This window comes from Anolis carolinensis, chromosome 5 (assembly GCF_035594765.1).
Source record: "Anolis carolinensis isolate JA03-04 chromosome 5, rAnoCar3.1.pri, whole genome shotgun sequence".
Taxonomy (NCBI): domain Eukaryota; kingdom Metazoa; phylum Chordata; class Lepidosauria; order Squamata; family Dactyloidae; genus Anolis; species Anolis carolinensis.
The window spans coordinates 111,924,832-111,950,050 of NC_085845.1; the positions used below are offsets into that span (position 1 = coordinate 111,924,832).

General features: G+C 39.4%; 1 protein-coding gene across 2 annotated transcripts in view; it reads right to left on the reverse strand.

Moving 5' to 3' along the window:
• Nucleotides 1–25,219, reverse strand: part of dhx15 (DEAH-box helicase 15) — a 57,945-nt gene that overhangs the window by 14,516 nt on the left and 18,210 nt on the right. Inside the window, exons 2-6 of one of the 2 annotated variants that reach the window (XM_062982169.1) lie at nucleotides 24,051–24,387; nucleotides 18,967–19,160; nucleotides 18,366–18,525; nucleotides 17,752–17,970; nucleotides 9,665–9,832 (exon numbers count right to left, since the gene is read on the reverse strand). In XM_062982169.1, the coding sequence (XP_062838239.1) occupies nucleotides 9,665–9,832; nucleotides 17,752–17,970; nucleotides 18,366–18,525; nucleotides 18,967–19,160; nucleotides 24,051–24,387 (1,078 nt within the window). The remainder of the gene's footprint in view (nucleotides 1–9,664; nucleotides 9,833–17,751; nucleotides 17,971–18,365; nucleotides 18,526–18,966; nucleotides 19,161–24,050; nucleotides 24,388–25,219) is intronic. The other variant, XM_062982170.1, reaches the window with a different exon arrangement.

Below are 25,219 nucleotides of genomic sequence, written 5' to 3' on the forward strand. Positions count from 1 at the left end.
CCCCGCCAAGTCCAGCAGCCGTTTCTTCTCCGAGTCCTGAGCCGCAGGTGTCTTATCAATGTCAGTGACCCTGAAACTCAGAGCCACATCCAGGCTCTAGTAGCAGGGTTCTGACATGGCGTCCTCCTCCCCTTCGTCCTGGAAGGAAAAGATTAAACACAACTATTGTTCTCCGCTGTCCAGAGTTCCTTTATACTTTTTTAACAGGCTGCAATGGAATACCGGGTGTACCTTTCCTAGGTCCTTGGGTAGCCTCAGCTCATAGGTCACTTCGTTTATTCTTTTTGCTACCCTGAACGGCCCTATATAGCGTGGAGCCAATTTTTTAGATGGGAACCCCAATTTCAGGTTTTTTGTGCTCAGCCAAACCAGATCCCCTTCGCCCAATTTGTCCCCCTCTCGGCGCCTACGATCGGCAAAGAGCTTGTACTTCTTTTGTGTTTCCCGCAATGCCTCCACCACGGTCTGCCACCCTTGCTTAATTTTGGCCGGCCATTCCTTGTCGGTCTGGCCCTCTCCTTCCTTCCACTCGGGTAGCCTGGGGAAAGGTGCCACCTCCTGTCCGTATACTATTTCGAATGGGGCACGACCTGTGGCCGAATGTACGGCCCCGTTAAAAGCCATCTCAGCAAACGGTAGAAGGTCCGCCCAATCATCCTGTCTATAATTGGTGTACATCCTCAAGAATTGGCACAGTGTTTGTTGGGTGCGTTCGACTCCCCCGTTGGTTGCGGGATGAAAAGCCGAGCTCAGGTTCCTTTCTGCTCCTAACAGCTGTAAGAATTTTCCCCAAAATTTTGCAGTAAATTGGACTCCCCGGTCGCTAATTATTTTGTCGGGACACCCATGTAGGCGATATACATGCTTCACATACAAATCAGCAAGTTTTTCAGCTGAGGGGAGTTTTGGCAGGGCCACAAAGTGTGCCTGTTTTGAGAATAGGTCCAATATTGTCCAAATGTATCTGTGGCCTCTGCTGGGGGGTAGTTCGCCTACAAAATCCATGGCCACGCATTCCCATGGCCTCATGGGCTCCACCACCTTCTGCAATAGCCCCTGGGGCTTCCCCGGTGGTGTTTTTCCCTCTGCACATAATTCACACTGCGTGACGTACCCCCTGGCGTCTTTCCTCATTCCGGGCCACCAGCATTGTTTGGCCAACAGTTTAATAGTCCTGGTGGGGCCTAGATGACCCGCACCCTTGTTATCGTGGCACTTCCTTAACATTTCTCGTCTTAAACATTCAGGAATATACAATTTCTTATTTACAAACACCAAATCCCCACACAATTCTCCCTTTTCTTTGTTAGTTTGTAACCATTTGTCCATTCCATACGCTCGCTTCAACTCTTCCTCCCATATTTCTCCTCCCCCCGTGGAAATGGCAGTACGTTTGTTTTCTTTGGCCGCTTGTGCTCGAGTTAGTACTGCCAGGCCCCACTGCTTATCTAGGAACAGGCTCCCTTCAGATTCCTGAATTCCTCCCCCGTGCTGAGGCATCCGAGAGAGAGCGTCAGCGAGTAGGTTATGTTTCCCCTGGAAGAATCTGAGTCTGAAATCAAAACGGCTGAAATATTGGGCCCATCTAATTTGCTTCGCTGATAGTTTACGAGGGGATCTTAGATACTGTAAATTTCTATGATCAGTCCACACCTCAAACGGTGTTCCACTTCCTTCCAGAAAGTGTCTCCAGCACTCTAGTGCTTTTAGAATCGCTAAGGCTTCTCTCTCCCAAATCGGCCAGTTTTTTTCTGTATCGCTAAACTTTTTTGACAGATAGCCACATGGCTTCAGGTTCCCCCCCTCGTCTTTCTGCAGCAGAACTGCCCCATATGCCCGGTCTGACGCATCGCAATGTAGTACAAAGGCCTTAGACATATCGGGGTGCTGTAGGACAGGTTCCTCAGTAAAACGCTTTTTAAGGGCTTCGAAAGCTTCCTGGCATTCTATTGTCCATGTCAGTTTGGCCCCTGGGGCCTTCACTTTGGCTGTTTCTCCCCTGCCTTTAGTTTTTAACAAATCCGTTAATGGCAAAGTGAGGCGCGCAAAGTCCTTGATGAATGTTCTATAGAAGTTTGCGAACCCTAGGAAGGATTGCAGCTGCTTCCGTGTTTTGGGGGCTTCCCACCCCCTCACGTCTTCCACCTTCGCAGGGTCCATCGCCACTCCCTGGGAGGAAATCCTATACCCCAGAAAGTCTATCTGGTCTTTATTGAACTCGCACTTGGCAAGCTTCGCATACAGTTTCGCTTCCCTCAACTTTTGTAGGACTTCCCTGACTAGTTCTACGTGTTGCTCCTTAGTTCGAGACATTATCAATACGTCATCTAAAAAAATAAAGACTCCCTTGTACAACAATGGATGCAATACTTCGTTGATTAATTGCATGAACGCGGCCCCTCCCCCGCACAAACCGAAGGGGAGCACACGATAATTGAATAATCCGAATGCGCAGGAGAAGGCCGTCTTCCACCTGTCCTCTGGTTTGATCTGCAATTTATGGTAGGCCTCAATTAAGTCCAATTTAGTGAATATCTGCCCTTCCGATAACTGGGCGATCAAGTCCTTCACTAAGGGTAGGGGGTATTTATTTACAGTACTGATTGCATTTAGGCCCCTGTAGTCAATGCAGAGCCTCAGCGTTTGGTCCTTTTTCTGCCTGAACAACACAGGCGCCCCTAGAGGGGAATTTGAAGGCTCTATGAAACCCCTCGCTAGGTTTTTATCAATGTATTTTCTCAGTTCCTCCTTTTCCCTAGCTGACATCGGGTATATTTTTGCCTTGGGAAGCTCTGCTCCTGGGACTAGCTCTATTTTCACTTCAACTCTCCGCTTCGGTGGGAAATTGTCTGCTTCCTTCTCATCAAACACGTCCACAAAATCCCGATACTCTGGGGGTAATTTATCTGCCAGTTCTGCTATTCTGATAGAGTCTTCCTCCCCCCTTTTCCCTGGCTCCCTCTCAACTTCCTGGCTCCCTTCTTCCAAATTCATCCTGAAGATCATGCTCTTATCCTCCCAGTTGATTTGCGGGTTGGCCTGCCCCAGCCACGGCATGCCTAGTATAACATTATAGCTGGCTATTTGTGATATCACAAATGACACCTTTCCTTCCCAACTCCCTATCTTACACTTTACATCTTCGGCACTGTACTTAGCTAACGATCCCGATGCTGTGGATCCGTCCAACTGCGAAAAAGCTATTGGGGATTCTAGGTTCGTTCTTTCGCATCCCAATCCCTCGGCTAATTCAGGGGAGATGATGTTCCTGGAACATCCACAATCCACAAATGCTTTGCAGGTTGCTTGTTTGCTGCCATTTTCAAGCTGAATGGGGACCACTATCATAGCTTTGTCCTGACTTACCAACCCCCCCGAGTGGTGCCTCATCGGTGGTTCTTCCTCGGCGCGTTTTCCTGCCACGGCTCTTGGTTTGGGCTGGCCTCCGCCTTCCCCTTTTCTCTGCCAGCACTCGGCAGCCCTGTGGCCCAACCGGCCGCACACGAAGCAGCCACTCCTGCTGGCGCTCACGTTCCCTGTCGGCTCCGTTCTCCTCCCGGCTGGGGTTGATCCCTCCTTCCGGCTCCCCTCTTTCATCTGCGGCCGCTGCTGTAGCCCTCCTCGGTGCCTCCTCGCCTGGGCCAGCGATGTCTCGACGCGCCCCGCCAGCTGAATCCATCCGCGCAGTGTGTCAGGCTCATCACGATGCACCGCCCAGGAGAGGATCTCCCGCCTGAGACCCTCTTTGAAGAGTTCTATCTTTGTTACTGCAGACCATTCCGGCACCTTTTCGGCGAGGCATTGGAACTCCTCCGCATACTCAGATACCGACCTCTGCCCCTGGGAGACGGTCTTCAACTTCTCCCTCGCCCGGATCTGCTCCAGTGGATCTCGGAAACGGGTCTCCAGGGCCCCCATAAAGCGTCGGAGTGACCCCAGACATGGGTCGCGCCGCGCGTGCAGCTGAACGTACCAGCTGGCCGCTCCCCTCTTCAACACTGCACCAATGGCCCGTATCCGGCTGGATTCCGTTCTAAAAGTGTGAGCATTGTCCTCCATATAGCCCCTCACCGTGGTCAGGAAAAAATCCAGTTCAGAGGACTCTCCCCCAAACTCGATCCTTAGTTCCTCTCGTCTCGGTAGGGGTCCCTGTGGTGGCAATCCCCAATTCTCCGCCCGTCGCAAGCCCCCTTGCGGACCAGTGGGCCCCGCTGCTGCTTCTCTTGGCCCTGTGCCACGCCCGGCATTCGCCAGGGGCACTAGGGTCTCAGCTGGGAGCGTAGCCGGGATTCTCGGAGGTTTTTCCCCTTCGTCGTCACTCTCCTCCACCCGCGTCAGGCTTGTTTGGGTCTTGGGCCGGGCGCCGGGCTCCTTTCGCATTTCCCTTCCCTTCGGTGCTGGGAGGTCTGCAAAGCCCTGGCTGCTTCCCACGCTCACGTCCCACATTGAGCCAGCCCGAAGTTCCCTTCCTCTCTCTGGCTCCGCCAAAAACGCCAGGCGCTCCATCGCCCTCGACATCACTGCCAGGGTGGTCTCCATCGCCGACATCCTCTCCTCCAGAAACACCATCCTTTGTGGGCCTGGGGAAGGTGAACCTTCCTCTCCTCCGGTGCTGTCTCCCCGCACCACTCCACGCCTCTGGGTTACCCCATTTGGCTGGGCATAAGCGGTGGATGACGCCAGGGCCGCCAGCTGGTGGAACTCAGCGTCCGGCTCGGGAGTGGCCCTTTCCGACCTTCCTCCTCCTGCGCCCAAGAGCTCTTCATCCTCCACTTGCATGTTGCACCTCACCGCTACAGCGGGATGGTGTCCGTATTCTTGGCTTAGTGTCAGCTCACCACAGCCGCTCCTGAATGAACACACGAGACTCTCTGTGATATCACCAGAAACTTTTACTGTAGGAAACATGAACATCAAAAAAGCCAAGAATGGGAGGCTCCGGCCAACCATCCTTTATATACCCTCCCCCTCATTTGAAAAGTCTCTTCCCGCTCAGCAAAACCCCGCGCAAATTCCCCGCCAAGTCCAGCAGCCGTTTCTTCTCCGAGTCCTGAGCCGCAGGTGTCTTATCAATGTCAGTGACCCTGAAACTCAGAGCCACATCCAGGCTCTAGTAGCAGGGTTCTGACACTGATCTGTTTCCCTTCTTTTGATTTACTAGCACCATAGTTATTGTTTAAAAACACTAAATTTATACTCGCAAACTACCTGAGGCAATAAGGATTTCCTTCCATCCTAGCTTGATTTAGCTATCTTATTAAAGTACACTTTAAAAGATGTATGGTTTGGTATTATGTCAATTGTCAAATTATATCATTCTTCTACCTCCAAGGACCACTGCAACATGGAAAATATAGAACATAGGATAGAAAATAGAAGTCAAAAGACAAAAATCTTTCTAAACTATGGTTTATCCACTTAGTATTTTAAAACTATATTTACAGTTTAGTTTTAGACTTTGGGTTCTGTGATGTCTACAGTGATACTACACAAATTAAGAAAATGGCTTTTGATTACTTTTTCAACTATTTTGTAATAGCTTTCTAAGGTACAAACTCTATCATCTTTGTTAAGCAAGCATTCTTTGTATTAACATGCAACAATTCAGCTTGTGGGATTTAAAGGTGTGTTGCAGATTGAAAGCATTGGGGACACCAACATTTTTTACTTTTAGAAAGCCTGAATCTATGTCATGTGCTTTTCCCCAAGCACTGCAACACAGGAAAACAGAAGGTCAATTTATGCAGCAACTGCCACATGCAGTAAAATCCTTCTAGACAGAAGGCCAAGATAGAAAACTCAGCTGCAACATCACCCAGCTTTAAATGTCTTAAAAACAACTTCGTGGTTTTTATTAAAAATTATAATGGCCTAGAAATAACCCTAAGTAGTATTGTCACTCTGTACAAACTACTTGCTATGTTATATGCCAGTTCTAACACCACGATACTGTAAGATAACAGTAAACAGTTTGCAAAACTAGTTTTCACTACAGTGCAAAAGTGAAAAAAATGACTATAGGTTTATTGGGCACTGATAGCTCGATCATGTATGTACTGAAAAAGCTATTCACTGTCCCAGGGTTATTAAAATCTTGCTTAATTTTTTGTTGTGTTTCAAATGTTAGATATGTAATGGTTGATTGGTTATGTTATTATTTAATTTGGGTTATCTGTTATAATTTTATTATAGTTTGAATTTTCTAATTGGGATCTGGGGGGCTGACTATTTTCTTTGTTGTATATTTTGGCATTGAATGTTTGCCTCTTCTTTGTTGGAAACCCCTCTGAGTCCCTTTGGACTGGTTTCTTTAACAATAAAATAAAGTTTATTCATCATCATCATCATTATTAAAGCTTTGAGTATGGGAACTTCTAAAATCAGAGGTGTGTGTAAAGGGGGGCGGTGAGACATTCCCAGGCAGAAAAAGTCTTTATTCAATCTGACAGAATGACTGAAAACAGAGAACCTCTAGATGCACTACCAAAAAAATTGTAACACAGTTATCTATTTCCAAAAACAGAAGTATGTAAAATGAGTTATGATTCACAGGTCTGACTCCTAATCCGGACTGTAGAAACCAACCCAAGTAACACAGTGCCTTGTTCAAGATACAGTTAGGAACTCAAAGTGTTATACCAACAATTGTTGATGTGGGAAACTGAAGAGACCTACATAAAAGAAAATATGACTACATGGGCAAGAGAGGTTGGACATACTATAATTTTGGAGGAATGGGAAAGATGTTGGCAAAAGAAACTAAAATACACATATTCAATAACACTAAAGGAAAGCTGGTACAAAATCTTTTTCAGGTGGTACATTACACCGGTAAAACTGGCAAATTTTAACAAGAGTAAGAACGGGGAAGAGTGCTGGAAATGCAGGAAAGAGAAGGGAGATTTTTTTCATATGTGGTGGGGGTGCAAGAAGATTAAAAGGTTTTGGAGAACAATACAGAAGGAAATGGAGACCATACTACAAATAAAGCTTGTACTAAAACCAGAATATTTTTTATTAGGGTTAACGGACTTTTTCACGGACTCAAACGATGAAAAATTGTTCATATACATGATAAGCGCAGCCAGAATCACGATCGCAAAACTGTGGAAAACAGCGGAGATACCGTCACTAGAACAATGGACATTGAAATTGATGGATATACAAAATATGGACACATTAACGCAGATAATCTCAAAAAAAATAAGGACAAAAATGGACTGGAACAAATTAAGCAAATACCTAAGGGAAAAAAGAAATATGGAAATATAGAGGGAGATATTGTTTAAGAGCAGACACTCTTGGGTTCTAAGACCATTGTTTCGGGAAAGAACTGGGAAACTAAGAATCAAATTGCGGAGCAGGGGAACTGGAAGGTAATACAGAGAGGATGGAGGGTGGAGGGGGAATATTTGGTTGTTGGTTTTTTTTTTCTCCTTTGTTATGTTTTTGTTTATGTAGTCACATATGGCTCTCTCTTTTTTATTGTATCACTAAAACTATAAATAAAAGTATAAAAAAAAGATACAGTTAGGAACTCAACTTCAATTCTAACATATGCCATACTGGAAGAAAGCATCCTTCTGTAAAAGGTAGGTATCAGAAGATCACTGGTATTTAGTGAACTACATGTTCATAAACTTTAGCCATCACCAACTGAGACAAAATCTACTGGCCTCATCAAAGGCTTGTTAAATGACTATTGTTTTCAACCGATGCTAAAAAGCTGGTTCATGCTGGGGACAGCTTAAACTTGAGGTAGAATCTTCCATAGCTGAAGTTGCCACTTCAAAGAAGGTTAATAATCCCAGAAGTTCATGTCATTACTTAATGGCATAATCAAAGGGACCTTCCTGTCAGATACCAATTACCAGACAACATAATAAAAGGGCAGGCCTTCCAGGAGCTAAGACATTTAAATGTTCATGGGTAACAACTAGTATTTTGAATTAGACCTAGTAAGAAGAAAGCAACCAAAGCAACTTCTTAATGAATGATTTTGTACAGTTTCAACACAATCTGTCAAACGTGCACAATTGTAATCGGCCAAGATGATCTTTGAGTTCTTGCACAGAGACCACTTTATAATACCCAAACTGGAAGATTATCACAATATGAATTACTGCAGCCATACTATTTCTATTTGCGAATAGCCATAACTAATGAACAAGGCAAAATTAACAGGCAGGATCAAAGAGCAGCAGAAAAAGCTAGTGCCAAATCCCTGGCACTATCCAGTGGAATACAACCACATCCATATTTGCAAACCTGGGGACTAGTGATAAGTTTACCAGTTCTCATCCAGCCCATTATTATCGCCAAACAAAGCTTCACCAGATTATAATGAAAACAAGAAATAAGAACTGTGTGTCAATACTGATGATAAATTTTCCCAAATCCCATTCTTCTATGTTCCTATAATTCCACTAGTTGGAAAGATACATCCCTTCTGTCAATCTTAACCCCACCAACTGCTACAGATGTGACCAGGTTAGGCAAGAGTTACTCTGGCAGAGAGCACAAGCATCATAGGCAGGAGTGTATGACACAGTTTGTGAGCACTAGGGGATCCTGGCTTTACTTATGTCAGGTGTACATTAGCACCTTCATTTCTAGTACATTACTAGTCAGTTTACTCACTCAAAACACAACATGAAATCATTTCAAAGAACAGAGAAATGCATCTATTCTTGGTAAGTTTATTTTTAAACTTCAAAACCCCCAAAGTTCATACTCAAACTCAAGCACAGCAAACTTCATAAACATATGTCTGAATAAGATTTTTAAAAGAGCAACATTTTCATTTCTTCATAATGGGACGATAGGTGCTTCAGATGTGTAACATTGACCTCGTTTGACACAAATCAAATACGTGAAAAATTGGCTTATCTTTTCAGGACTGCACACTGTCAATACTTTTCTTATTTTGCATCTACAGTAGATAATAGCCAATAAACACTGTGCTTCCAGCATATTCAAAGGCTGGTTTTGTTAATAAGACACGCTCACTGAAAAGGGGCTTTGAGTTTTGGGGTCCTAATGGAAACTAGAAGTAATTAAAAGTGCCTCTGAATATTCCTAAGTGGCATTCAATCGTTGGAAATGGGATAATATGAAACTTAAAACATCAGTATAATACACTGTTCACAATTGTCAGCAATCTGCTAAATCATCCACATGTTGTGACTCACTATGATGTTTTCATGTCAGGTTTGAAAAACAGCAGAAAGCATCTGATTCTCAAACTGCTTGTTCAAGTATCACCAATAACTCATTGAGTTTCTCCTTCCAAAACTCTACTTAAAATAATTTTATAAGTTGCTGTCTATTACATAAAGAGAATACTTAAACCATGTGATTCATTTTAATTACTAGTTTACAATTAAGCTTATGCAGTTATTTATTTTTAATCAAATTACTGCCTCTGTTTTACAAGGCAAACTTAAATGTCTGACTTTCCATATTTTTAAAAATCAAGAGCATAAAAACCATGAGCTTGGAAGACCGCATCCTAAACATTTCAACAACAAAACTGGACAGATGGGGCACAGGTGAGGCAGCAACTAAGAACATTTTCCAAGATGTATGACATTAATGTACGAACCTCAAATGTAGCCAGAAAATTATACCAATGGGGTACAAACGTGCAGTGTTAAAAACTTACCTTTCGTCCAATTGCACCATTTGGTTTTTTTGGAGGAGGAGGCTCAAAAATCCTCTGCTGCTGCTGTGGTGGAAGCGTGGAATATAATGGAATGATTTTAATGTCACCAACTTCAGGGCCCAGATCATCGATTTCACGCTTTATCCTCTTGCAGGCTTCATCTATTTCCTATAAAGATAAGAGTCCATGAAAACTTTAGGCTTTTTGCCCAGCTTAACTGCAGTAAAACTTGAAAAAAATAATCTTACTTCAAAACAAGTTATTTTTAAACTAATTTGAACACTTGTTGAATTATCAATGGGACTTCTATAGCAGTCTAAGGCACCTCATATTCTTTATTCCAATGAGCATAACAGCCTTATTTGCATTCAACACCCTTTTTTCTTTTAGCCGTATTTCCTAATTAATTCTGTACAAATTGTACTAAAATTGAAATCTCTCACCCAGGAATATTAAACTGCACTCATGACCTTTTCAATTTTCACAATCTAAAAGAAATTGATGTGCAAGAGATTTTAAATAAGCCAATTAAGCTTTAATGTCACGTATCACTAATGCAATTATATGGAAGATTTGCTTCATTGTACCTAATGAGAACAAACACCTTAACAGTATAAACATAGATTTTCAAGAAGCAGACCAGTCACAATCTATGTTATTAAGGTTTATGGTAGACCTCAGAATTATATCCAAAAATATTTTTGCATCTTCCCAAGTAAAGGCTTCAGGGATCTTCAACCAATGGCTTACGTGAAGATATATTTAATGAGCTGAGTAACCAACTCAAGAAATTCTACTGCCTGTTATTGTTGGGCAATATAGAACAATATATGTTGTCACACTGCTTCAAAATTAATTCATATTAAATGGACAAACGAGTAGACTATTAGAGTGAAGTGACTGTATTAAGCAAAGGTAAAAGTAATTGATGCTGTTAGAGACAGGAATTGTGAAGCACCGTGTTAGCAAAGATTATGATCCTATAACATTTTAGAATCTAAATATTGTTGAAATTGTCCCTTTATTTCTTATTCTGTTGAATTCTCCAGAACTGTATCACCTACTCAGCACCTTGCTGATTAGTCCAATATCCATGTAAATATATAAGGAAACAGAACAACAGCCTCCTATTTCTGCATTTATCCTTTAGGGCTATTTTATATAGAAACAAAAATCTAAAACTTTTCTGGTCTTTGAACATCATTAAGTATTTTTGTGCAGAATGATTTCAATGTAAAAAGGTTAAATATTTCTATCACTCTGGGTTAGCATGCCCCCTACTGGTCCACTAAATTAGAAACACAATGACACATTAACTGAACCCATACATTTGGCATTTTGTACTTTTGGATTTTTTAAAAAGTTCAGTCAGTCATTTGGCATACTATTAAACATGTTCCAACCCACAACCAACGTATGCTAGCAATATCAAAACTAGTATGGTAAGTATTTATTCCAATATCTGTTGTGGTCATCATACTATTAACCAATACAGGTGTTGCAGGATATATTTCACAGAAAGGGATAGGCAATCCACCTTTGAGAATTCTTGCCTAAGAAAACCCTATAAAATGCATGGGGACACCATATATCAAGAGGTGATTTGAAGGCACACAGATAAACACAACATAAGGATACACATACTTTATAAAAGTAGTACATATGCACCATAGAGAAATGCTTAGCAATACTTTGCCTGTTGCAGAATCTACGTAAAAGCACTTAATGGAAAAGTGCAGTTGATGAAACACAAAGTTCAGTACTAACCACATGCTGTGCTTTCTATTTTAGAACATGAAAACATATCAAGGTAAATTTATACAATCTATGGAATTCAGAGTGAGGTAGGCCAAAAAGAAAAAAAATACTGGTCTAAACTGGGAAAGGAAAGAATTTCTGTATGGTTAAGGACTTGCTAGTAGTTTAGGTTTCAATATGTGTGCCAAAATAAAAGGGATTTTTAAAGAGTTCATTTGCCTGGATAATGCTTAGAAGCTGCTTAGAAAGGAAACAGAGGTCCCAGTAATGGGCCTCCATTCCTGACAGGGTTGGGCCCTGTCATCTCTGCAACAGAAAGGAGCTGAACTGCTGTTGGAATAGCAATATCATTACAAAGAAGGAGCTTTCTTCCACCACCGAGAGTGGGAAATAGGGCCACCAAAGCAGCGATATAGGGCTCTCTGGGATTCCAAAGAAGGTTGCTAAGCAACATTGACATATTCTTAAGGTATTTGTTTCTTTTGGGCACACAAGAGAGCTGAAGTGTTGGCTCCTCAAGGAAAATGGAAGGAAAGGGTTTTGCTTAGTTGCTTTTCCTTCTTGTGTGCGCCACTCTGAACAGAATTGGCACATCCACTTTGCTGACCAACCTCCTGAAATTATCAACTTCCTTCCTGGAAACTTTATTATAGTTATGGAAGCCAACCCTGAGAAAAACCAAGGCAACTGGCTATCTATGAAAAAAATTGCATACTTACAATACATGAACATGGGGATAGATATTGGCATGAAAACCAACCTTGGGAAGATAATATTTCTAAAAAACTTGCTAAATAAGGGTGGCTCACTAGGTAAGCTTTGGAAGACTCCCCAAAATATTGTAAACTTTTGCTTATTAAATGTGTCTTGATGATTGACCAAAATAAAGCATTGCACAGGCAACAAGGAACAGCAAGTATATGTATAAAAATCAAGCGTTAGAGACTCATAGCTGCCTAGATACTTTGAAGGCACCGGTTCCTATGTGATTTTGGAAACAAAGCAGGGTCAGACATATTAGCACTCAGAAAGGAGGTCTTCAAGGGTGCCCTAGGCTGTTTCAAATCCATGGAATCAACATAACTGCATAACTGAAGGCACTTGCACTGCACCATATAAACTCAACACATTTGGAGAATGCTACTGGAACATGGCCATACAGCCCAAAAACCTCACAGTAATTCAACACATCTGCCTTTTGCTCCTATAAAATATAAGGAAACACATGAAATGTGCCCAAGAATCCATAGATTTTAAAGCGGAAAGTTGCAAATAAATTTTATCTTAATTGATACATGTGTAGTGGATTACACATATGTAGGTGTGGTATACTGACTCAATATCCTGCCAGAGTTTAAATTATATTGGGACTAATGAAAGTGGAGTGGCAATTTCTAAACTGCAGCCCAAACAACCACCACTGGTCTTCTTTGGAAGAGATATAGGAAACAACAAATACTGGAGAAAATGATGAAGAACACTTCTCTGAAGTATATAAAGTGTCTCTAGGCCACCATCTGTGTTGGAAATTCATGAAGGGAGCAGCTGTTTTATCTTATGGCTGTCATGCAAGACTCTGCAGCCTGCCATGTGGCTGTTCCACTGACGTGACTGAAAAGCTTTCTCAGCAACCCAGAGCACGTGCTATCTTGAATCAGCTTTTGGTATGTAACTTGGTATGTAACAAAAGTCTTTCCTGCCTCTTCTTCCTATGTTTCTTCTGTCTTTTGGTTACAGGACAAAGACATGAGGAATGCAAAAGGATCAAATGTTAATTAAAGCCTTTTCCTGCATCCTCCCACCTGACAACCATAAACTAAGAGGTATACTTACAGGAAAAACATTCACATTAGATTCAGAATATTTGGGCTAGATACTTTATTTTACAGTAGCTATACCCTTCTAACATCTACATTTTAACCTCTAAATCATTTGAAAAATGATGAGGTTATCAAGTCCTTAATTTCTGCATTATCAAGAAAGTAAATACAGTGGTGTCCATAAACACTGCTATGTAGTTATCAAATTTCACCTGGCTCCTTCTGCAGCAGAATACAGATGCTGGAACATTTAAAACTACTGTGTTAAAGAGTATAGAATGATGTTTCACTCACAGGTTAAAAATCTGAAGACTGAACTGAACATTCTGATAACTGAAATGGTTTACATATGCATATACTGTAATGAGTACACAAGGGTCCAGTACAGAGAACAAGTCATTTAATAGGTAATTTGAAGTGACTGAAGGAGTCTAAGCAGTATTTCCATCTCTCTTGCAGTTTACATCAAACAGCAGAGATAGGCTGAACAGTCAATTTATTTTCCATCCCAGTTTTGGTTGCAAAGATTGATTCTTTAGGTCCTGCTTTGTGCTTTCTGCAGTGGTTTGTGCACATTTTTCTGAGTCTTGCACTAATCACATTATGAACAATAAATTTAACATATTTTAAAACTGCCTTTGTGAATGTCTCTTGCCTCCATCTCATATACTTAGTATGACTGATGAAACAATTTTGCATTTAACTTTTTGAAGCTGGAAAAAGTTAGTTATGGAGAATACTAGATATTATATACTGCTTTTTATTAACACACATAAAGAAAATCTCTACTAATTCAAAATCCCAAAACTTTGAAAGCAGGTATATCTATTCCCCAAATTGTACCATGAATCATTAGCAACACTCCATCAGCACCGAATGATATTCTCTATAGTCGGGCAGCTAAAAAGGTTTAAGCAAAGCTTCATCTGCTCCCAGGAAAACAAATTGCTGATTCTCACACCTAACCTAGTCCAGCATGTTACACATTTTGCTTCAAACCAGCGCCCTATCCAGGTTTACTCTACTAGCTATTTCTGAACCGGAGCCCCCAGATGGCGTAGTGGACTAAGTGACTTGAAGGTTGGGTTGCTGACCTGAAAGCTGCCAGGTTCGAATCCCACCTGGGGAGAGTGTGGATGAGCTCCCTCTATCAGCTCCAGCTCCATGCGGGGACATGAGAGAAGCCTCCCACAAGGATGGAAAAAACATCAAAAACATCCGGGCGTCCCCTGGGCAACGTCCTTGCAGACGGCCAATTCTCTCACTCCAGAAGCAACTCCGGTTGCTCCTGACACACACACACAAAAAAATCTGAACCTACATGGCATTGTAAATTACTGAAACTTTACATTACATATTTATCGAGTTGGAAACACTGCAATAAACCAAGAGGATACAATTCCTTCTATCTTCTCAAAAGAAGCTCAGCAGTACTTCCTAACCAAAGAATCAAGAGGTTTTTCAGCAACTACATGTAACTTGCCATACGGTGACAGCATAAAATGAAAGTAATACAACAGGTCCTTGGTATCAGTTGGGCTTTAGTTCCCCAAGGATAGAAAAATCTGTGGATCCTCAAGTCCCATTATATACAATGGATTAGTAAAATGGTGTCCCTTATATAAAATCTCAAAGTCAATCTTTGCTTCGGGAATATTTTCAAGCTCTGGGTGGTTGAATCTTTGGATACAGAGAATTGATTGTATTAAAAAGAAACACAGGTCCCAGAAGCAACTGTTATTTTATACCAAGTTCCTTGTAACTGGAAGGCAGGAAATAGATTCTATAAGAATCTATCATAAAAATTAGAGTCCTGTAAGGAGAGATACACTGGCAGTCCATACATCAAACTATCTCTTAACATTATGAACTTTTCATGAATAGAATATATAGAAATTCATATCCCTCAGTGCATACAGGCTGAACAGAGAAATGCTATATTGTGTGCTCAGCCAGACAAGAGTACAGCTTCTTTACCTAGGGGACCCATATCACTCAGTCAAATAATTAAAGACACTGGTGACTGCTACCAACTACGTACAGAAATGTAACAAAGAATAGAAGTTACTGGAAGTGCTAAGGAATGTAAACTCTTGCATATTTAAAAAAAGTTTTTAAAATCTTATTTTTAAAATGCAAGAAATTTTAATAAATAATCATATTAAGGCAACCATTTAATATCTTTTAAAATACATTTAAGGTATGTTCCTGATGACAATGTTTCCTTCACTGACAGATTCAGTTATTTTGTAATATATATTTGTTCTACTATGTAAAGTAATTTGAACTAGCATAAAATAAAAAATGTAAGTTAAACATAACATACACTTTTATCTCCCTTTAGGATGTTATTATTTCTCACATGCTCGGAGATTCTAACACTTTTAGAATACAAAAAATGAAATGTTCTGTCTACAGACTGGCCAAACTAAAGATTAACAGCAGCTAACAGCAACTCCTTTGAAGGAAGTACAGTAGGCATTGGAGAGACACAAAGATTAGTCCTCAGAGCAGCAGGAGCAGGTGACAAAGTGAACAAGCATCTCTAACTCATGACTCCACTCTGCACCAGCTTGGCAGCAAAACTTTTCTTTGGCTCACATCAGATAGCTACCACTGGAAGACAAGTAGTAGCAGGTGACAACTGCTGGTACTGGAGGGGCATTCGGTGGTCACCACTCACAGCTAGTATCACAAATTCCTTTTGAATTAAGAACATTTGACAGGGACTGGTGAGCAAGGTGAGAAAGAAATAGCCCAGGCTGCTGTTTCTCATATTCTGAAAGCAGACCTCCTACGCAGCTGTGTCCCAAAAAGAAATACATGCCTGGAATTCACCACGGAAGATGCAAGAGATGAATTCAACAATGGATTTCTAATAAGCCAGCATATGACCACCTAAGTCAAATTTCCCCCCTCATATCTGACAGTTGAAGTGCAATCTACATGGGTCTGTTCCAAAATTACTGAAACAGGAAGTAGCAAAATATGCGTCTTTGTTTTTCTTACACATGTATCCTTTTGAAAACAACTGATCTATAAAAATAACTACTTTGTTTCCCATGCCTACAGCATATCAACATGAAAGTACAGTAAAAAAATTCTTCGAATTTGAAGAGACGTTTCAGAGAACTGACAAAACCACTTCTAAATATATTCCTTTCCTAAGCAAACCTTGTTAACCAAGTTAACAGGCAACTTGAATGTACATACACATATCACAAAAAGCCAATGATACCCAAAGGTAGTAAACTTTGGAACTCGTAATGCACTATAGTTCAATAAGACACTGAACTTCATACCAGATGGTTCAAGAGAGGTCATGCAAATTATTCAGCAGCTTAGAAAGGCAAGATTGCAACTTCATAGTACTATAAAATCCATCTTTAAGGGTGGAAGAGTCAAGAGACATTTCCTCTTTAGGCAACCTTTAGAACAGGATGCCTGAAAATGTCAAAGCATGACTTTTGGGCCCCCCGGGCCTTTTCTAGTTGTTTTGGTGGTGGCAGCAGTGTGGGGGGGGGTGCAGTGGGGGGAAGAGGTTTGACACCTGGGAGCATCAGATGTGAATTCATTTTGAGAAAACTAGCTGTTTTAAGCCCAGGAGTGGTCCTTGTTTAACAAATAAACTAAGGTTTTGCTCTAGCTGATTTCCTTGTTAAATAAAGGCTCTTTTGCGCCTATAACCACCCACCCATATCCAGGTACAAATAGGTAAAACATCTCTCTGAAACACTGGAGATTTGCTGCCAGTGTTGTATATGATGTGTTTAACCTGTGGTCCACAAGATATTGGACTCTAAATCTGATCAAGCTAATGTGAGCAAAGTCAATATTTAGGTATAATTGAATGCAGATGTGGAAATACAGAAATTATCCAGAACTAGGAAAGCTAGACAGATTAACTTGTTAAAAAGCAGCTTCCTGTGTTTCCAGAAGCATCTCTTTCTAGAATTATTTATTAGCATTGAATGCAGGGCACTTTCTGTTGAGGACATCTTTCTCCAATGACATTCAGTAGGTTCCTCTTTCTCTTTTTCTATTTTTTGCTAGATGACATCAAAAGCACAGCAATCCAGTTTTTAAATTAATATTTTTCTGCACCTTCTGATATTCCTTTTACCACTATACTTCTTTTGAAAAACAAAAACAGGATCTCTGGTTAATTTTAGTTCAAGTGTTCAATTTTTGCTGCCTTGGAAACCATGGGGTTGAAAGACAGGACAAAAAGCTTTCAAATAAAGAACACCGAAAATTATAGCTGAGGCTTGAGAAGAAAGATTGGTCCCAACATTAGCTTGATTGGAAAGTATATATGGGCAGAACCCCTCTAAATTTTGACTACTAGTTATCAACTTAGCATATTTCACATAAAAAATTTTCCTTGATGGAACCTGACTACATTTGAAAAATAAGCAAACAGGAACACAGAACTGAAATGACGTTTCAAATATGCCACCAAAACGTTTTATGTGTGACTATTTCTAAGAAAAACTAGGTAAAACATACCTCTTGTCCAGTAAGAAAAAGTAAAAGATCTCCTTCTTCTTCTTCGCACATATGAATTTGGATAACTGTACGAATAGCTGCCTCCAGGTAATCTCTCTCTGGTTCTGGGGTATAAAATATCTCCACAGGATGTGTACGGCCAGGTATAGTGAGCAAAGGACAGTTATCAAAATAAATTTGAAATTTACCAGCATCCAGAGTAGCACTCATTACTATAACCTACAATATAAAAGAGAAATACAATATTAGCTAGAAACTGGATACAGTATGTATACTGACTTAAATAAACAAACATGGAATTTAAAAGTGGAACCTGGCATGATTGACTACCATATTTTATGATTTAGTTATGATGCGATACAAACCTTTGGGGAGTACATCTCATTGGCTTTGAATACACATGATCAAACTGTTTATATTAAGGAGCAAATATAGAAGAGAAGATGCTAAAAGATTACAGGCCCAACCTATTTTTGTGAATTATAAAATCACTGAATTACTTCAGCAATACATGTAATTTTTTAAAGTTTATAAACAGCATGTAAAATAATCAGTATTGAGACTATCTCCTACAAATGCACTGCAATATTCTGTAAATGATATATTCTACTGACCTTTAAATCAGATCTTTGCCTTACAACCTCTTTTAGAACACCCATCAAAATATCAGTAGCCAGGGTTCTTTCATGAGCTTCATCAAGAATTATTACTCCATAACGTTCCAGTAAAGGATCATTCATAGCTTCACGCAGTAACATACCATCAGTCATGTACCTGAACAGAAAACCAATATTTTAATTTAAGACACCTTTTTTCTTTTTCTTCTTATACTTCATTCAAAGAATATTCTCAGCCTTTCCTAGTTCACCATTTCTGCCAGAGTAGGAATCACTATTTTCTCTGCACAAATCGTAATTTTAGTAATTCACTAATGAAGCTCTTGGCATATATGCATCCATAAAGACGTTAGTCTTTTAGCATAAATTTGGAGGTAATTAATACAGTTTCAATATACAAGATTCAACATGTCTACTCTCTCCATGCATTGAGGAAACGGATACATGAACACCAAAAACTCATTCCTTTCTGAAGTTCCATTCATGAATATATATGAATAAGAAATTCATTTCCCAAGTCCTCCTTACCATGTACAAGAAACTGTTTTCAAATGTACACAGTTGGCATTTTTAGGGATATATAGTAGTCAATACTTACTTTAGAATAGTTTTTGCACTACTGCAGTCCTCAAATCGAATGGAATAACCAACTTCCTGGCCTAACATGACATCCATTTCATCTGCAACTCTCTGGGCCACACTCATTGCAGCAACTCTTCTGGGTTGAGTACATGCAACACCTCTCTTCGGTCCTGGCAGCGAACGCATATAATCAACACACCACTGAGGGATCTATCAGAGGAAAAATATTCACTTCATTATACATATATTTAAAAATGTGTCACAATTGTTTTCACTGTAAAGACAGCTAAGTCCTATCGAAAGAATCTTGAATTAAGTATAAACAGAGGTGAAATAGAGAGGGTTAGAGAAACATGTCTCAGCAAGCAGAATTATCATCCTATTTCACTTGTATTAGGAAGAAAGGGCAACAGGAAAACCAAGAGCAATTTAAAAGTACACTGAAATGACTTAATAGGATGGCATCAATTTCTACAATAATTGAAGTTTTGAAGTTGTTCATTTGGCCCATATCTTTCACTACATAAGCTAAATATCCATCTTTCAGACATTGCAACTGTGTAGAGCAGCGGTTCCAAAATTGTATTCCGCAGAATCCTAGGGTTCCGAAAAAGCATAATGGAGGTTCTGCAAAATTATCTTTAAAATAAAAACAGATTTCTAAATAAAACTGCTCGAGGCCTAATATTTGACTTACAGTGTCTATAATAGTTATTTTGTACCACAACTATTTCTATCGGGTATGCAATTGCCGGTTTCACATTTCAACATTTTATTTGCCACCTGAACAAGAGAAATTCTTAAAGAGTCATTTTTTCATGCTAATTCTACATTCCTCTTTTGAACTTTATTTTGTTTTTTGTACAGTTTTGAGATGAGATATTTTTGGGATATTGGGATATTACTCATAAAATATCAAGAGGAGAATTTACTCCAAAACTTGACATTATATAGACAATTGGGAAACATTGAAGTAGTATGAAATGATCGAGTTTGTATATTTAGCTCAAATAAATCAGGGATGAAGTTAGAGTTCCACAAAAAATAAATGCCTTCTTAAGGGTTTAATGATGGAAAAGTTTAGGAAAAGAGAATGTCTATTTTTGAGACAAAAAGCATTGAAAATTTCTGACTTCATCTGTCAGGAGCTTGGCTCCTATGACAACATTAATATTTGTTATTAAATTTATATTCACAAGAATTACCTTTCATAACAGACCAAAAGACACTCCAACAAGGAGCATTACAGGCTACAGAATGCTAATAAGAGATACAAATTAACTTAAAGTCGAAATGCAAAGCATCTTCCCAGAATCTACCTCTTGTTTATACTTCTAAAGACATCAAAATGCAAGTTTCATGGAAGAGAAGCTCTCTCAAACACACCAACATGTCATAGCACTATCCTTCAACTCAAAGCAGTTAAATTCATGTATATATTTTGAGCCTTCAACTCAAAGGAGTTAAATCCATGTATACATTGAGAAAGTGAGATATCAATAAAATGATGATGATGATGATGATGATGATGCCAGAAAGGGAGTGAAGAGCATGTCGGGTTGGAATTTGTAAACCACATGCTATCCATAAATAAACTCCGTTCTATTATTACTCTGTAATATCTGAGATTAGTGAACAAAGGATAACAATTGTGAGGTGAGATGACAAAGGCATCTTATCACAAATGAAAAGTACAGTAGAGTCTCACTTATCCAACACTCGCTTATCCAACGTTCTGGATTATCCAACGCATTTTTGTAGTCAATGTTTTCAATATATTGTGATATTTTGGTGCTAAAGTCGTAAATACAGTAATTGCTACATAGCATTACTGCGCATTGAACTACTTTTTGTCAAATTTGTTGTTTAACATGATGTTTTGATGCTTAATTTGTGAAATCATAACCTAATTTGATGTTTAATAGGCTTTTCCTTAATCTCTCCTTATTATCCAACATATTCGCTTATCCAACGTTCTGCCGGCCCGTTTACGTTGGATAAGTGAGACTCTACTGTAATACAAAAAGACAAAAGACAACGAAAATTTTCGCTGATATACTGAGTCACTGAACTTTACCCAGGGTCATGGAAAGTGATAGAAAAAGTGGACAAAATCTTCCAGCATCTACTTCTCCAATGCCTGATGTCCTTCATAACTTCTGTGTTCATGACCTTTTGATTTCTACTGACATATTTATGCCAGAGGAGTGAATTTAACATGATTCTGCCCATAATCTGCAATGTTATAGAACTCTAATGTATCTTGAATATATGGAAGCTCAAATGTGGGGAAATGTAGATGGGACCAATCTGGCCTTTCTAGGGAGGGAAATTCCCTCTGTTGGGTGCAGCACTGAGAAGGCTTTTCACCTCGTTCTCAATCAACAAACCCGGCGGAACAGAGAAAAGACTTCTGAAGATGATTCTCTAATGAGCTTTTAAAGGGAGATTGATTCCTCATATAGCCTGGATCCAAGCCAGATAGGGCATTATAGATTTGCACTTGCAAATAGAATTGTACTCAATGGAACTGATGTAAAGTTGTGTTTCCCCAGTAGTATAACAACCTGGCTCCCAAGTCTTTGGGCCAACATATGGCTAAACACTTTATAAAAGATTGGAAACCATCTATGGCCTTTTTGAGCAATACGAAATCTACAATAGAAATCTAATTGCAATAATATTTTTATGTTTATTAGAAATTAAGATTATTTAGTTGAATCTGTAATGAGATAATATTATTTTATCATTTATTGTATTTTATTACAATGAGGATTTGGGGTCAGAGCAGTAACATGTTTTAGTTAACCAAGGTGTCCCCAAAATATACACACCCTTAAGAGAGTCAAAGATTCCGATAGTAGGGAAGTGTCAAGGAATTACAAGAGAAACTTTAAGCAAAATTTGCAGCCCTGTGCTTCCACAGCGTGTTGTTGTCTGGGAACAACAATCTGACCACCTTACATAAAATTGTAATTTAAGAGTTTGTAACTCATTGTTAATCATTATTATAACATTTAATCTTCAATACCAATGTGTTAACCTACCCTAAAAAACATCACCATGGTAATGATTACTGTTAAAAGGTATACAGTATGCCCCCTGTACCTGTGGGACTATACCCAGAATTTCAACTACCCACATTTGAGAAAGGAATTTTCTAGGTCCCCCAGGTCATCCTCTGGAAGTTACCACAGGTCTCACAAAGGGATATCTCTCTAAGAATTTGCTAGGTCTTCCTACAAGACTTGTCCATTACAATGAAGTTTGCTATTGTCCACAGTTTCTAGTTTCTACAGTAAGCTCAGCAATGTAGCTACCACAGATAAAGGGTTGCACTGTTTACATTTTTTGGGGGTCCCTGCATGTCTTTTTCCCCTTTTCTTTTTCTAAACGTCTCTTACTTTGTGGATTAGTTTGATAATGTTAAAAAAGCAACCAATCAATTAAAAGAAAAAGTCCAAATTCTAGCTAAGTTACAATCTGGCAAGCTGTTGCTTTTGTCTCTAGTCTTCACGTGGCCAAGAAGGATAGTGGCCTTTGCCTGTTTTGAGATCCCTCCAGACCAGACATGGGCAAACTTCAGCCCTCCAGGTATTTTGGACTTCAACTCCCACAATTCCTAATAGCCTACTGGCTGTTAGGAATTCTGGTAGGTGAGGTCCAAAAACCTGAAGGGTCAAAGTTTGCCTATGCCTGCTCCAGACCATCTTAACTAACAACAGAAGTAACACTGAGACAAAATTTCACTTCTGCTCCTTCATGTTTTTTAACATTTCTGCATGATGAAGAAGCCAATGACGCTTTTAAAGTTTGCACAATGTATATTATACAATTTGTTTGGCTGATAAAAGCATTAGTTTGTGCATTTCACTGCTTGTAGGGTTCAGTAGATTCCCCCCGTCTGCTAATTTGTAGCTAGTATCTCCACGCCATGAAGGCTAGTTGCTTCCATGATAAGGCCTAGAACTTCCATAATTCTGAACGGAATAAAGAATAGTATTAACATCAATATTTGCCTATAGAATTATCAGCTCATTCAAAGTTAAGCAGGCAGGCTGAGAAGGCTCTGATGAAATATGTATTTTAAGATACCAAAGATGTTTGTCATTTCTGACCCTTAAAAGAATATAAGAATAGTCACTACATCATACTTTCCCATCTTTGATTTTAAGCTCAATTATTTCCAATAAGACCAACTAATGTGAAAAAATAGAAATTAATATACTGAGACATTTCTTTTCCTTCATATGAGTATTTGTTTTCATAATTCAAGAAAGAAAATTTGAAGATCTGCCTTTGATGCCGAATATAAGGGAAAAGCTGAAACACAGTACATAGTTCACTATTGTCAGCAAGCCTATTGACAACTGTTAAGATTAATGGTGGTTGTAAAACTAATGACATGACAAGACAAGACATATACCAATAGTGAATTAAGACCAAATATTGCAGAATGTTTTGTACCAATACCACAACTACCTCAGTGGAGCATTTATATTTTACCCTTTCTGTGAACTCCCAAAGAACAAGACTGCAACTTACACATGGAATAAAAATTTTATATTTCCAAAGCCTTTAAAGCAGAATTAGTAATTGCCATGAATGAATTAGATTTGGAATGCAATTACTGGCATCAAGATTTTTTCACTAGCCAGTAATTTTCAGGAAAAAAAATGATTTTAGGAAAATGCCTGCCCTCGTTTTAGTATCATTATTAAATGGAATCCACATGCAAATAACCAGAATAGCAGTTATTTGTAGATTAACACAGGCTTGCATTGAGCAATTAAAACCTCACTGAACCTTTTATGAAGAGGTAACAGACCCTGAAAAGACAGACAGACTACCAGAGGTGGGGGAGGAAAGTGAAATCTCATTACATCATTTTCTAGTCATTAAGCAACTGAAAGGTTCATTAAACAGATCTTGCTGAAAAGGCTAAGACCTGTGATGTGTCACTGCACAATGAATTTCTTTAAGGACACCAAAATATTGCAACTACAACACTGAATAATTTCACAGACTCATTCAAAAGTGTTATTAACATTTACTACATAATCTTTACAAATCAACCATAAAGGCTAAACAAAAACTCACCTGTGTTGTTTTACCAGAGCCTGTCTCACCAACAAGTACAAAAGACTGGTGTCTGATGAGGATATCAGTAAATCTTTCCTTATATTCCCAGACAGGGAGCTGAAGCCGTTTCTTTAAGATCTCATAGTAACGAGGTGTGTGTGGTAGGTTTGTAAATGGATTGATACCCTGTGGAAGTACAGTTGGCTTTAAAGCTGGCACGCCAACCCCAGCAATGAGTGCAGAGTTGGCTGAAGGACGTAAATCCTTTTCTTTATCTCTTTCCCTCTCACGATCTCTATCTCGATCCCTGTCACGATCTTTGGAGCGGTCATCGCGATCCCGTTCTCGGTCCTTTCTAAATGATTTTCAAGGTACAAAAAGATAGAATAAATACATTACCCTCAAAAGTATAATTGTAAACTTAAACCATGTGGTCTTTGTTTTAAATATAAACTAATTATATGATTTTCCACAAATCTATGTACACAGTAGACTCTCTGTTAACTGGAATGTATGGGGATTGGTAGGTGCTGGATAAATTTCGTTTCTAGTTTTTTGAGCATTACTATTAAAAATAGGCCTAACTAAAACTATACTGTATTGACTTGCTTTTAATATTGAAATACAGTCATTAAAAGCAAATAAAGGTGAAATCAACATAATGTAACACGTTTACTGTATTATACATGTATTTTAATTATTATTTCTTTGATTTTTTTTTCCAAACAAATGTTCAGTGTTCTAGTCAGGAATCCCTTGAACAAATCATGACATTAAAGAGGGGATGAGAAAAATGCTTTTGATTTTTCTGAATGTGTTCTTGTGTTATATTGGGGGGGGGGGGGGAGGATGCACGCTATCCAGCTAGTTTCAGTGTATTCTATGTTTTGCTTGGACATAGATATATATGGTTCTGGTTTGCAAGGGGTGTTTTATGACTGGCCACATCCACCAGGGCAGCCACTTTGTGAAAAAATGCCTTTGTCAAACAACAAATTACTCTTGTCAAACACCAAATGTGCTCACTGCTCCAGAATGTCCAGGAACCCTTGAAATATGCACTATTTGCACTACATCTTTAAGGGATAAGTAAGCAACTACATTATTATGTTTTATTTGGCTCTCCACCAATACATACTCATCCAATTGAACCAATACTGCTAATCTGAAGCAGAGGGTTATGAGAA